Source organism: Xenopus laevis, chromosome 7L (genome assembly GCF_017654675.1).
Source record: "Xenopus laevis strain J_2021 chromosome 7L, Xenopus_laevis_v10.1, whole genome shotgun sequence".
NCBI classification, from domain to species: Eukaryota; Metazoa; Chordata; class Amphibia; order Anura; family Pipidae; genus Xenopus; species Xenopus laevis.
Window position 1 is genome coordinate 94,758,368 of NC_054383.1, and position 14,427 is coordinate 94,772,794.

Sequence of the window (14,427 nt, forward strand, 5' to 3'; positions counted from 1 at the left end):
CTAGTAGTTTTCTTGTTACAGTTGGTGAAAACCCTCTCATGCCAGAGTTGGGTTTCAATAGCCACGCCGTTAATTTTAGTCTGAATGTTTTCTGCGATGATTGGTCTTTGTGACAATAGACTTGGAATTTCTGGCAGCACCCATGGTCTGTCTATGGACAGCTGTATGAGGGTTGCAAATCAAATGTGTCTCGGCCAGTATAGAGCTTTTACTATGGCTGCAATGCCCTCGATCTGGATCTTTTGTAACAGTCTGGGAATAAACAGAATGGGTGGAAAGGCATATATTAATTTGCCTACCCAGGGACTGACTAGTGCGTCCACTCCTTCTGCTTGTGGATCGTTTATCCTTGTCATGAAATGGAGTAACTTGGTGTTGAGCCTTGTAGCCATTATGTCGATGCACAGAGTTCCCCATCTCTCTGTTATTATTTTTATTATTGATGTACTTGGCAGGTCTCTGCCTAGTCCATGATCTCTTTGAGTGCCATTGCACTCCTTTTGCCGTCTTGTATGCAACCGTCATCCCGTTGTCGGACTGGATGCAGATGGGCTTGTAGAGTAAACTTTCTTGCCAGAGGCGTAGTGCATTGGCTACTGTTAGCTCCAGTGTGTTTATGTGTAGTCTGGGTTCTGATAGGGTCCAGCTCCCTTGGCACAGGGTGGCCAAATTGCACCCCATCCGGTAAGACTGGATAACCTCTTGTACTGGCCAGTCCCACCTTCTGCCACTTTGGAGGTGAGTAAGATGTGAACACCAGTGAAGACTCTTGATGGATTCCTGTTATATTATATATAGGCATATTAGTTGGTCTGGATTCTGATGGTTTTTGTTCCATTGATGGAGAAAGTCCCACTGCAGTGGTCTGAGATGTCTCTTCGCAAACAGGACCACCTCTATGCTGGCTGCCATGTGCCATTGTGGGAGGTTGATAAATGTTTTGGCCATGCTTTGTAGAGTCATAGCCTTGGGTAACGGAAGAATGACTTTGTTTTGGTTGGAGTCTAATATCATGCCTAGAAATTCCAATGTTTTGGTAGGTTTTAGGATGCTTTTTTTGTGGTTGATCAGCCAACCATGCTGAACCAGGGTCTGGGTACAAGTCTGTATGTGTTGTTCTGTTACTAACTGAGACTGACCTGTGACTATAATGTCGTCCAGATATGCTGTCGCTGGGATACCTTGCACCCTCACAGTTGCTAGAAGTGCATTGAGTATTTTGGAGAATATTCGGGGAGCTGATGTTAGCCTGAATGGAAGTTCCTGGAACTGAAAATGTTGCTTGCCTACTGCAAACATTAGAAAGCGTTGGCGACTTTCATGAATTGGTACATGAAGGTAGGTGTCTTTTTTGTCTACCTTTGACATATATGTATGTGGTTGAAGGGCTTTTAGAATCGTTTGTAGGGATTCCATTTTGAAGCGCTCGTATTTTATAAGCTGGTTTAGTGGGTGCAGATTGAGCACTGGGCAAAAACCTACATTTTTATTGGAACTAAAAAAAGATTTGAATAATAACCTTTGAAGCTGTGTATTCTTGATACTGTCGTTATGACTTTTGTGTTTAGCAGCTCCTGAATAATGGAGCGGAGCGCCTGCTTCTTGTGATGTAGAATGGGGATTAGTGAGGGTACAAATCTGCTCAGTGGAGGTCATCTGAGGAAGTGAATTTTGTAACTGTTTCACTGTTTAAAATCCAAGGATCTGTGATGGAGGCCTGCCAGGCTGGTAAATAATTTGTCAATCGGCCTCCAACCTGAATGTGCTTTGACAGGTGGGAGTTCATCAGGAATCCTACCCTTTGGTGGGCGCTGGTTTCCTGTTGGACCTTTGTAGTGATTGCCATGCTGACTGGTGGAGGGTCTTGTGTTTGTTGTCTTGGCTGTCTGCTAGACCTGACATTGAAGGATACTGATTTACGATGACAGTCACATTTGTGGAAGTCACATCTGGGTCTCTTGACTTGGTTAAGAAAGTCGCTTTTGCCCCCAGTGCTGTCCGCTATAATCTGTACTAGAGTCCCATTATGGCCACTGCCAAGGGAACTATAATGAGGGAGTTCCAAGATGGTTACCGGAACTTTCCTGTGCGTTGAACTTGCTATGCCCTTCTGTGAATGCGCGCCAGACTTGGTTATGAACTTCTGTGAATTTAGGGCTCACCGAAAGGAGCACGCTAGTCCATAATCCAGGTTTCAACAATGCTGGAGCACTCTGGCACAGCACAGTGTTGATATTGGGCTCAGCCAATGCAATCAGTAGGGGAGCACGCAATACCTTACTCAGGAGGGAGCACTAAGGCTCCATTGTAATAATTAGGGAGCAACGGTAGGCTCAACCCATTAGTTATACTTTCCTACGTGTTTAGGTCAATAATAGACTCTACCTGTAAGTGCAAGACTTAGGCATGGAGCTCTAATTAGTCAATATTGTTAGGAGAAGGAAAATGCTGCCTCCAAGGCAGGACAAACTAAAAGAAAACTGAAGGAAGAGGTGATGATACGTGAGGAGAAGCTGAAACAGTTCTTAGTTTGTCCTGCTTCCAGAGAGGAGCAACTTAATCCCAGTCGTCCTGCACTGAACGTAAAATCCTTCAACTTCAAAATTCGATGGACCTAGCACTCAAATAAAGGCAATCTTCCACCAGGTTGTTGAAGCAAAGCAACTTTGTTGGTTGAAGATTGCCTTTGAATGCCTGCTCCATTAAATTTTTCGGGTTTATCCGCTCCCCATGCTGAGGGCTCAAGGTTGTGGGCCACTTCCTCAATGTGGCGAGTAACAATTATACCTTATTGCATACCCTCAATTAAGTTATATCATATCTGGAAACCAAATCCACTGGTTGCGATCTATTGTGGCACGTAATTACTTCAAATGGGTAGGGGCCTGTTATGATGGTAGCAGCTTGAAGATATTGGTTCAGAAATTGGTGAGTAATAGGGGGAAGGACAATCCACTTCTGAAGAATATCTACAGATAATCAAATTTATGTACAGCACTACAAAAATCTCCCAGGCATGTTTAATTTGCCCAGAAAAAAAACTATATAAATGGGTTTTAAATATAAAAACCGATTTGTAGAATGTTTAGCTAAACTAAACTATGCTTTTCAAGTCTGCATTAAGAGATTTAAGATTATGTTTTTGGATCCTCCACATTTCTTGCTCTGTTTCACGTCTTTTAATACGGCACAGCTAAGGGATCTGTTATCTGGAAAATTGTTATCTAGAAAGCTCAGAATTATGAGAAGGCCATCTCTTAGAGTCCAAATTAATCAAATAATTCAAATTCATTTTTCTATTTAATAATGAAACAGTACCTTGTACTTGATCCTAACTAACTATATATTTACCATGTCATCAATAAGCTGAAGGTGATATTTGTTCATGTTCAAGATGGAAAAAGTACAAGGAAAGCAGATTTTTTTTATGGACAATTTTTATTTTAGGTAATGCGTCTATACACTGTACATTCAGTCACTGTGGTATATAAGCATAGCTATTTTCATACATAATCTCATAAAGTCCTTTATTTTACAATATTATCTGTGTGAGGGCATAGGATCTGGAAAAAGAGGTATAAAAGGACCAGGGGGGGTACACAGCGAAATAGATAAATATGCTAAGCTTTTTCTTATTTTTTTTTGTTTTAATCAGGCAATTATAAACAGGAGAAGCATACATTAATTACATAAAAATAGTTCTAGAATAGTAGAGTAAGTTTTAATATTGTCATTAGCAGCAGCATAGGATAAAAACAAGATAAAATGTGTTGAAATGATATTGGCTATAACAAAGATGTCTTTTCAACTGAAAAAAAGTAAGCTGTATCTTTCTGGTAGAAAAAAAAAAAACTCCCTCTAAAATGTGAGAAATGATGAAAAAAAAAAGCATTTAAAAAAATAATACTTTACAATGAAAATATGGACAAATGTAATGGAAAAAAAAGTTAAACCTACATTTATAAACTGCACTAACAGATTCTTCTGAGTTAAAAACACAACCAATTAAACCAGACAATTAGCAAGTAATAAAGCGCATTTGAAAAAAAAAAAAAAAAAAAGGAAAATATACACTTATAATACAACAGTGAGGGAAAAAAAAAAATCTATTTACAAAAAAATATTTCTTTGTACAATTGGCTAGTTTGTGAAAGTAGAATAGGTTTACAATTTTATCTGTCGAATAGATATGAATGTTATTGCTGTTGGTTTAAGTTTCCTTTTGTTTTTGAGGGGCTTTTTCTTTTTTTTCATTTAACATTGTTTTAATAAAGTGAATACACACACATCTATTAAGGTAATGAGTGTAAGACGAGGAAGAGTTGGTAAACTCTTTATGAATGGCTTGAGAATCTGAGAGGGGTGCATATAGTGGTGACACACAAAGCCACCCTTTGCTTAGAACACAGACAGAAATTTGTGAAGTTCACATCAAGCGATTGTATGATCAAGGGTTTATATTCGGCTAGAACCTTTAGGTCTCTAGTCAAGATGGCATTTCCTTGCACAATGTCTATGGTGCACAAATGTCCAAGTCTGCACTTCTATCTTTCACATAACCTTCCTGCTTTCTTTTCCAGATTATTGTTTTTTATAAATATAAAAATGCCTGACATTCTACTGAAAACAGGTGCAATAATGCAGTTAATTGCAGTTCTGTAAAAAAGGCAAAATGTTCGTGAGGACATTTGCTCTTGAGCGGCTTTCATTATATACAGAAACCAGGTAGTGGGTAATTCTCTTATTCGGTTTTTGTCACGAATCCGCATTGCTGAAGTTTGGTCATGTACTAAAGGAACAACAAAACCGGTGCAAAAATGGTAGAGCTATGCCAACTAGAGGCCCTGGGGTATCACCTAAGTTAGTATTTTTGTTATCATTTATTCTTCCTAAGAGCTCCATACATTATTAAATAGTATTCTAAAAGTATCAATCCCACAACCAAATGTTTTGGACAGCCCTTTGTGTATTAAAACAGGGGAAAATAGAAGAATCATCATATAAAAGCAGTTTAAGAGAACTAACATTCTACCGCCCAAATAACATCGGCTGCTTTAAGACTGTTCTGACAGACTAAATAAAGTATAGCCGGGTAGCTTAGGCTATGTATCTGTTGGTGCAAACTCTTTGTGCCATACTAGCGTGGGAATGAAAGGCTTGTTCTTTGTGCTCCACTGGAAATATTCAGAGCTAAAAATAAAACGTATAAAACAAAACAATGTGCATGTTTTTTTGATAACGTCTATGGTCCGAAACAATGAAATACTGCATAAATCTGGCATTGGGTGCAGATGCTTTGTAGACAATTTTACACAACAGCAGTGCTTTTTCCTGCCTAAAAATGTGTCCTTTTGGCATCTGGAGTGGTGTAAAATGTTGGCATAATTTCAGGTGCGAATTATTTCTGTTATCGATATCACAGCGTTCATCAATGGGCAACGGAGGTTTAGAAATACATCATTTTACACCAACCATTTTTTTAAATTGACGAATTTTTCCGCACCTTTGTAAATATGCCCTTCAGACGCCATAAATTAAAATGAGTTACATTAAAAGAATATGCATGGAAAAGTATTAAAATGGTTTAGAAAGTAACCATCTATCCAGGAGGATTTCTAGCACAACATAAAAGATGTTTTTGACAGCTTAAAAAAAAGAAAGCCTCAGGTTCAAATCCAAGGGCAGCTTTTCCAGGAATTCAAGCTTTAAGCTGCTCACAAAAGGCAGCAGTATCTATGGCTTTTTTTTTTTTTGCTCTCTTTTACCCTATTACAAAACAACAGAGGATGCACAGTACCTTGGAATACTGCAGCCCGGTAGTGAGAAACATTTTAATGCCTAGAGCATCAAAGTGATCAATGGCAGAGGCATTTCTATTAGGCCGAAAGCTCCTGACATTAATTAGAGAGAAAACTTCTGATAACTGATGCTATAGACTAATCTGAAGGCACAACCATCCACAAGGAAGCAAGGCACTGCACATGGGAAATAGTGAAAACAGGTAAAAACTGTATTCTAAAATCAAAGCAGATTCGCTTTAGCAGCTTTCTTAAAGACAAAGCGTTTCTCGTGCATGGCCGCAAAAATATAACTCATCCAAGATCTTGGTCTTTCATTAATACGTGATTTTATGACCTATTACAATCACTCAAATGATGAAATAAACGGGTCAACATTTCCCTAGAGCCGGAAATAAAACATGCTGGCGTAAAGGTAAAAATTGATCAAGCAACGAGTGACGGTGTGGAGTCAATTAAACGCCCAGAGTCTAGAATCAAGTTGAAGACATTAATTTCCCAACCCCGGTGCCAGCTTGGAAATTCTACAAAAAAATTCTGAAACGTTTGCACTGCAAGATAAAAACAATAGAAGGGTGAACTATGCACCAAACAGCATTCACCCATCACTAGAAGAAAAGGCTGAAGAAAAAAGATGGAAGCTACAGTATACTGCAAACTGACTTATGCAACAACAAAAAGAATCCAAATCACTAATGCCCACTTGAGTTTTTTAACTATTTTTTAATTAATGCAGAAAATTTAAATAAATAAAAACTGATAAACCATGTATGAAAAAAAAAAAAAAGTCAGTGATAATCATGGCCTGCAGTGCACTGTACGAAAAAGGGGAATCATTCAGCTGCTTTAGAAAAAGTCTCCATAACTGGGGGTACAAGAAGAGTTGCACAGACACCTAGATACTGAAAAATACAAAACCATGGAGACCGATGACAGAGGCCTTTTGGTACATTCTACAACTGTGTATTGTTGAGAGACCCACAAGCAGCAATATGATGGATTCTCGGGAGACATGCAGCGAAATATGAAACACTTAAATGCTTGACTTAATTGCATTGTGTGTGCAGTCCATCAACCTAAATCATCAGAAAAATTCAAAGGTGCAGTGACACTTTTTAGAGCAGGAGGCATCTACTGTAATCAGTTAATGTACATTGCTTCATTAGCTAAGGAAAAGAACTCTGGCAGGAGACAAACTTATACAGAATAGGTGGTAGAAGCCATTTTGCTCACTCAATAGAAAATAGAATAGCTCGCAACATTCTGGATATTACAAAAAATTTTCATTATTTAAGAGGTTTGACTGATTGAATTTTACTTTACTGGGAAGTTTAAACACATTTCTTTGCCAGGGCTTCCTACATACGGCAAAATAGGATGTCATTATGTTACTGCTTATTTATCCAGGATAACAAACTTTGCTGTTAAATAATTCTTTGCTTTAAAATGATGGTCAACAGTCTAAACTAGTAATATTCTGAATTTCCCATAATGTTCATAACATTAAACAATATACATTTTTCTTTAAAAAGAAAGTCTGTGTTGAGAAGCTATAATTGGAATAAGTGGAACTGCACCTCTAAATGGAAAGCCTAGGCAAGATTATTCATTCATCTGGTTTATTATTTACATTCGCATATATATTGTACATGAACAAATGAATAGAAGGGCTTTTAGCAAACGCCAAGACAAAAGTATCAAAGAAAGGTTGTAATCTGCTTTGAAAACTCAGAAATATAAAAAGAGCCTTCAATTAGGGGGTGCCATCCTCCATTTACATAAAATTCAATATTTAAAAAAAAGTTTTATTTTTTTCTGTTATAAAGACTTTGATACTATTTGTACAATGAGCCGGGTGTCACCATGATTCGGTTCATCCAAACACAGTCTCAGTTACTTATTTGCATAACATATTAAAGCAATGCCGGCTCTACCAATAAACGGTGTCTAGAATAAAACAGAATTCTGAAAAACATGGGAAAGCTTCCATGTTTTTGTATCAGTTTTCAAAAGGTGAGATAAAGCTTTCATGGTCAGGATTAATCCTGCTTTCCAAGGTAAAAAGCTGTAAGAAAAACAGTGGTGCTGCTGCCAGGTGTGAAACCCAAGGTTTTTGCCCACAAACTACAATTTCCAGCACCTAGATGAGGTTAAAATGTGGCTCACAACAGCTTAAGGAGCAAGGATCTGATATTTCTCCAAGCCACTTAATAATACAAACACAAATTAAGTCTTCTCCAAAGAGTGGTAACACTTACATCGACCAAGCTGAAAGTTAAAAACCCATGCTTGTTTTGTTTTTTTCAATAATGCTTCACTTAAAAGGTATGATTTGGACATATTTTCCCCAACCATCAAAGGTTTTGCAGTCCTAGGTGACAAAAACTTTAATGTATGGAGCTTAGTGTGGAAAAAAACAACCAACCAACACACATAGTATATACGTGTGCATATACAATCGCACAGTTCTCTCTCCAAATGCACTCTGCAATTTCTTTTCTTCAACTGGTGCCTTGCATTATTTAAGGTAAATTCTGGCATTGGCTATTAAATGTTTACAAGGGATTTCAATTATTTTTTTTTTACACTTGTTTATAGACTGTTGTTTTTTTTTTTATTACAAAGGAGACATCAATGATAAAGAGGAAAAACAACTAACACAAACAAAGCCTTTCAAAATTTCAACCACTAGAAATGTTTACCCACAGGGGTTGAATTTTAACCTGTCTATATAAATGCCAACTTGTTAACCTTTTTTCCCCTCCCATGATTTGATCCAATAAAAATCAAGTCACTTACAACTCATTCCCAAGGCATATTCATATACAAAGCTACTACCTTTCGCTAACACCCTTTGTAGCGTTGGAAATGCCATCATCAACAGCGTTGTCCAGCCAACTTTATCATCGGTCAGTTACTGAATGTGAGTGGATTGAATAAAGAGTAGTGTGTTCATTTTAGTTGCTAAATAACTATAATTTGAGGATAGGGCACCACATTTGTCCGCAGTTTAGAGATATATGACAAAATTAAAAGTGTGAACTGTTCTATATGCATTTGTCAACCATGTTTAGGATGATGTCCCAAGGTGCACATGCTGGTGCCCTACAGGATATAATGGCTTGAACTGGTTAGTTCATCACATATCAGTTAAGAGAGTCAAATGGGTTGATGGGGAGGCATTGGAAGGTATTATTGCATATTTTATTGTGCTTTATTGGTATATTTTATATTAAATAATAGCTCTGACTCCATATGCATGACTGAAAAGGTCAGCGCAAAAAAAGTGCAGTTTTAAAAGTTGAATACATAAGTACATTACAAAAAGAGTACAGAAATGTTACACGGAATTTGTTTTCATAAGTGGTGAGGCCTCATTCTCAAAATTATAGCAATTTATATTTCCAATATCTACAGCCCCCAAGTGTTTGTTCTGCCCTTTCTGGTGTTCCACACTGTGCCAAGCTGACAAGCATTGGTGAGCACCTTAGCACACAGAGGGGTGAACAAAGATTAAATACTGAATTCAGCAAAAATATTTGTAACAAAGAACATTTACCAGAAATGCAATAGATTATATATATATATATATATATATATATATATATATATATATATATATATATATATATATATATATATATCTATATCTATATATCTCTATATCTCCAAATACTAGCTCCATTCTTTCTTAGACAGTCCATGCTTATGTTACAAGATCCATTCAGATTTTTTTTCCCTTTATGATGGTGGGTTTTGCAGATCATTTTCCACTTTTATGGGACGATGAAACACTGGTCAGTGAGGCCGAGCATTTTGCTTTTCTCTCTCTCTCTGTAGCCCTGGAAAGTTGTTAGCATCCCCTATATGGTTACACACATTTGTCCTTGTGAAATAAAATATATAGATATATATATATTTATATAAAAAGCCTTTAAAAAAAATAAAATAAAAACCAAGATGGGCACACTGAATATTTCCAGAATATTTTTTGTTTGTTTGTTTGATGGAAAAGTAAATCATTGCAGAAAAGTCTATAAATGACAGGGAATAATAGTGATGGCTTGCTTGCTACAAGTACATTGCACAGTCGACATGAGAAGTATGGAGACTGGGGGTCTGGGGAATAAGGAGTGTTTCTATAAGAAACCCCAAAGCTTGTAACAAGTCAGATAAAATTGTGCATCAAGGTTTTCAAGTCCATTATACAAAATGGACTTGTCTGATAAGTTTTTTTTTTTCCTCTATTTTCAATACACAGTCTTTAGAAGGTCCTCATCATTTTAATATATCTTTTTTATATTAAATAGCTTATAAGAAAATGTAAATCCCAAAGTGTTCCAAGCAAGCAACAAACAGTATAAAAGGACTGTCCAAGGTTTGCGTGCTTTAGCTTTGCTGGATGCGGTTGTTCTCTTGTAGTTGACTTGTAGAAAAAAAAAATTGTTTCACTGGAGAGCCAAAAGGACTCTGTATAAACACTCTGAGGCACAGTAAGATGTTGTGCTGTGTGGATTTAAAAGAGGCATAGTTCAGTGCTTCTGTTGTATAGAGTAACATTTTCCCTCTGATTAGTAAGAAAGTTTTTTTGTTTTTAGCGTGCCCCAAGGCACACGCTCCATACACTCACACATGCACCTATTCATGCATACATCGCGCATTCTCCTCCTCTTCCTGTGCATATACGTAGAATTCTGTATATGAATAGATAAGGTATTTATTTTTCTTAAAGTTTTGAATTAGTTTTCAATGTCTTTCCTTGTGTGTTCGCTGCTGGGAAGATGGCTGGTCTTTGACCAAAGCTGTTCCTGGAGATCTTTCACCACTATTTCCAAGTGTTCTCTGGCTTCTCGTTCTTGTACTAGATCTGTCCGTAGCTGTTCTCTGTCATTTTCTGCAAGCTGAAGCTTAGACTGTAGCTCCTCAATCTGCAATTTAAAGACAATATATTTAGTATTTCATGTGGCTTCACCAGATCCAAAATATAGATTTTTCATAATGAAAACAAGATACAATGTTATGTTCAGCACAAGCCCCATTCATTGCACTCCTATTGCACAAGGGACACAAAATGTGTGCAAGCTAGATGACAGATTAATCAAAATTGCATGTGAACTGGTTTTGGGAAAACTTGTGGACAAAGAAAGAGTACCTAGAATAAGCATCATCATTAGGGAGACAGGCAACGCTGGGATTTCAAGGTAACTCTGGGCTAGAAAAACATTCTGATAAGCCAAGTTTCCTGATCAGGACCCAGCTGCAGCTTTGTATTTTGCAGAGATGGAAGTAAGCAGGTTAACACCCTTAATACAGTTCTTACTCTAGTAATGTTTAGTCTGGATGCCTCTTATCAGCCGAGTGCTGGAGAGGAAGTCCACATCATTTCCTGCTTCTGGTCTCCTAGTTTGGCATGTCTCACATCAGTAGAATGAGTCCACACCCCTTCCCGTTATTGACTGAGCATTTTCAAAGAAATGCAACGTCTCTAAGCTTTCTCAAAGAATGCTACATTTATTTTTATGATTTTATTTTTCTGCACTGCAAAAGACTTACAAACAAACTTAACAGGAGCAAGCCCAGCTGCGGAAAGACTGTTAAAACTGGAAGATTAAAGCACTTTACCCAACCAACATTGGACTGAATGAAAAAAAAAAATCAGATATTAAACATTTCAGTAAGATGCAATTTTACATTGAAAGCAATAAATAATTACCTGTGCAGAGTATTTGACCCGTATCCTGCCAGCTTCACAGCCTTTGTCACACACCCGAATCTGTCTGGCTTGCTCCAGCTCTCTTTTCAGACGTAACCGAGATTCATTTGCTTCTTTAATTTTCTTTTCATTCTCTGCTCTCAGACGCTCAATCTCTTTTCTCAAGTTGCGCTTTGCCTCAGTCGCCTCTCTTAACTTCTCTTTTTTAGCAACTCGCAAGAACTCCAGCTCCTGCAACAAGGAAAATATCAGGAATATAAATCAGTACTGATCCGTGATTAATGAAGTGCCAAGAGACTAGACTTTTGAATTCAACAGTGATAATATATATGAAATATCAGAAACAATTGCAAAATACATATGTAACTGCCATAAAAAAAATAAATTAAAAAAAAGCACAGAGGAAGAGAACTTTCAGAATGACACATCCAACATTTAAACCTGCTCTATTGCTTTTGAGTAGTTACAACAAACAGGAATTCCGCACACTAAACATGCTTGCAGTCCAATACAAATGCATAATAAGCTACCATAGTTCCCAATTTGTATTGTTGTTAAATAGATTGACAGAATGACATATGGGAATGGAGGACTGGACCAGAAGTGACACTTCCCCTCTCGCTCAGATACCAGCATGCACAACAACATATTTCTGTTAAGCAACACCCTGCAACTAGGTCATGGGAAATCCTTTTCCCTTGCAATAATCTAACATCCCAGCCAAGCCATTGTTAGCTCTGCAGCAGCATAGACTTTCTCTTGACCAGAATTAGAAACTCAAACGCAGGGAAGGAAACAACCATGATTCATCTTGTCGATGGCAAGGAGCAAAGTGGTCTCCTGTCTAAAGTACAGTTATCTTGGAGCTGGAGAAATCTCAGTTCCTCACTAAGTTCCCATGATATATAGGGAATATTTTACCTTTTTGGGTTCTCCAAAGCAAGGGCAAAACTAATTAAGTAGAGTCTGTATAATGTGAGAAGCAGAAATAGGTCTAATACAAGCTTGTAAAGAATTATTAAAGTGAAGTGTATACACTTCCACTGGGAATGTGGAATTACCTGCTGAAGGTTTCTCTTGGCCTGTAAAGCAGCATTGAGTTTCTCTTCAGGTTTCACTCGCATTTTTACAACTTCGTGGAGGAATTTTTCTTTGGCTTCCTTGGAATCTAGACCACTTTCCAGGGCTTGCCTTATGTGCTCCAGTTCAGCTTCCAATCCACTGCTGTGTTGGTCGTTGTGAGAAGCCACCTCGTACGATGTGTTGATCATAGTTGGTGCTAGCATGCCCGGGGAGCTTAATTCCTTAGCTGAACTTGAGGATGTAAAGGAGGGAGATGATAGCGAAGACAAGGAAGAGGTAACTATGTGGGAACAAGAGAGAGAACGTAATTATTTTGTTGGTCTACTGAAGAGCGCTAGATTAAGTCAAAATCAAAAGTCTAGGAACAAAGATATATATCCATGGTCTGAAATTATTAGTTTTTACCTGCTCCAGGCATAGCTAAAGCTTTCTGTTTCGAAAGCAGAAAGGCTAAATAAAAAAGGGCTCTACTAAATGGTTATTTGCATATACGAGTTACAAACAACATAAGCTCAACTAACTGGAAAAAAATCTCAAGAATTTCATACTTTTTCACTAAATGTGTTTGGTTTTGCCCTGAGACTGTTTCCAGACTATCATTTGTATCTACCTTCTCCAGATCATAGCATGGGTAATAAATTAAAACAGACTTTCACATAATGTGGCCAGTTCAGAGTCTTTCAAAAATATATGTCCCAAGGCTTTTCATTAGTTAAAACAAAATATTTATTTTATAGTTGCATTAAAAATACGATACATACTGACCCCACATGGCCCACCTTACGCGTTCCGTACCCTGCGGCACTTAGTCATAGGTGTCTCAGAGAGGGTATGAGATGCGTAAGGTGGGCCATGTGGGCTCAGTATGTATCGTATTTTTAATGCAACTATAAAATAAATATTTTGTTTTAACTAATGAAAAGCCTTGGGACATATATCTTTGGATATAACTTATTGCATGTTGATTGCATGTGGAACTGAAGCAAGTCCCTCTGGCTGATACACAGAAATCAGATATGGATTCCCGACTAAATATTGATATACAGTTCAGATTCTTATCAGGTTCTGCCCAATCAGGTGAATGCACAAATTTCAAATCCTGTACTTGCATATCATGTTATAACAAATAAAACAAAAGGAATGGATGCACAGTAAGACAGATTTTTATCCTGCTTAAGCAGTAGCAACAACCTCAACATATTCAATTGCATCTCCACAACCCTATGTTTAAAATGTAAAAATGGCAAATGAAGATATGAAAGAAAAAATGTCCAGCACTTCTAGAAAAAAATGGTCAACTCACACATACATTCTTCTCTGCTTTCAACTTCAATTTCGGTTTCTGACTCCTTCTCTTCTTCCCTGATTGGTGCAGGTGGTGCTGGTGCCTCTGGAACTATGGGCAGTTCTGCAGTAGGCCTCCGTTTCCGGGACTGTGGAGGACTGCCTGATGACTGAGTGCTTCTGGGTAACGCTGGTACACATGGTGGGCTTGTAATCACTTTTTGTTGAACAGGTGGTGTCAGGGCAACATTTGGGGCAACCAGATTTTCAAAGCTCTTGTAATTATAAAAGCTGCAAAATAAAAAAATAAAAACAAAAAACCCTGTTTTAAAAACTTTCACTGTCAAGCTAGAATGCCGTTACATACAGTACGTTCAACAACCTGTTATCATCAGAATTCTGACAGTAGAAATGAATAAACAATGGTGTTACCTGTCTCTAATCAGAGCTGGTAGGTGAGTAGACAACTCTTTGTCATTTGCTGAAATGGCGGGGGACCAGGGCCGGAAAGCAGACAGACGCTGACGTGGATGGACGTATCCTGTGTTC

General features: G+C 37.7%; 1 protein-coding gene across 2 annotated transcripts in view; it reads right to left on the minus strand.

Annotated features, from left to right (window-relative positions):
- Positions 1 to 3,419: 3,419 nt before the first annotated feature.
- Positions 3,420 to 14,427, minus strand: part of ski.L (SKI proto-oncogene L homeolog) — a 70,227-nt gene continuing 59,219 nt past the window's right edge. The window contains exons 3-7 of one of the 2 annotated variants that reach the window (XM_018224412.2): positions 14,311 to 14,426; positions 13,898 to 14,169; positions 12,573 to 12,874; positions 11,512 to 11,742; positions 3,420 to 10,726 (exon numbers count right to left, since the gene is read on the minus strand). In XM_018224412.2, coding sequence (XP_018079901.1) covers positions 10,538 to 10,726; positions 11,512 to 11,742; positions 12,573 to 12,874; positions 13,898 to 14,169; positions 14,311 to 14,426 — 1,110 coding nt within the window. In that variant the 3' untranslated portion in view covers positions 3,420 to 10,537. 2 annotated transcript variants of the gene reach the window in all.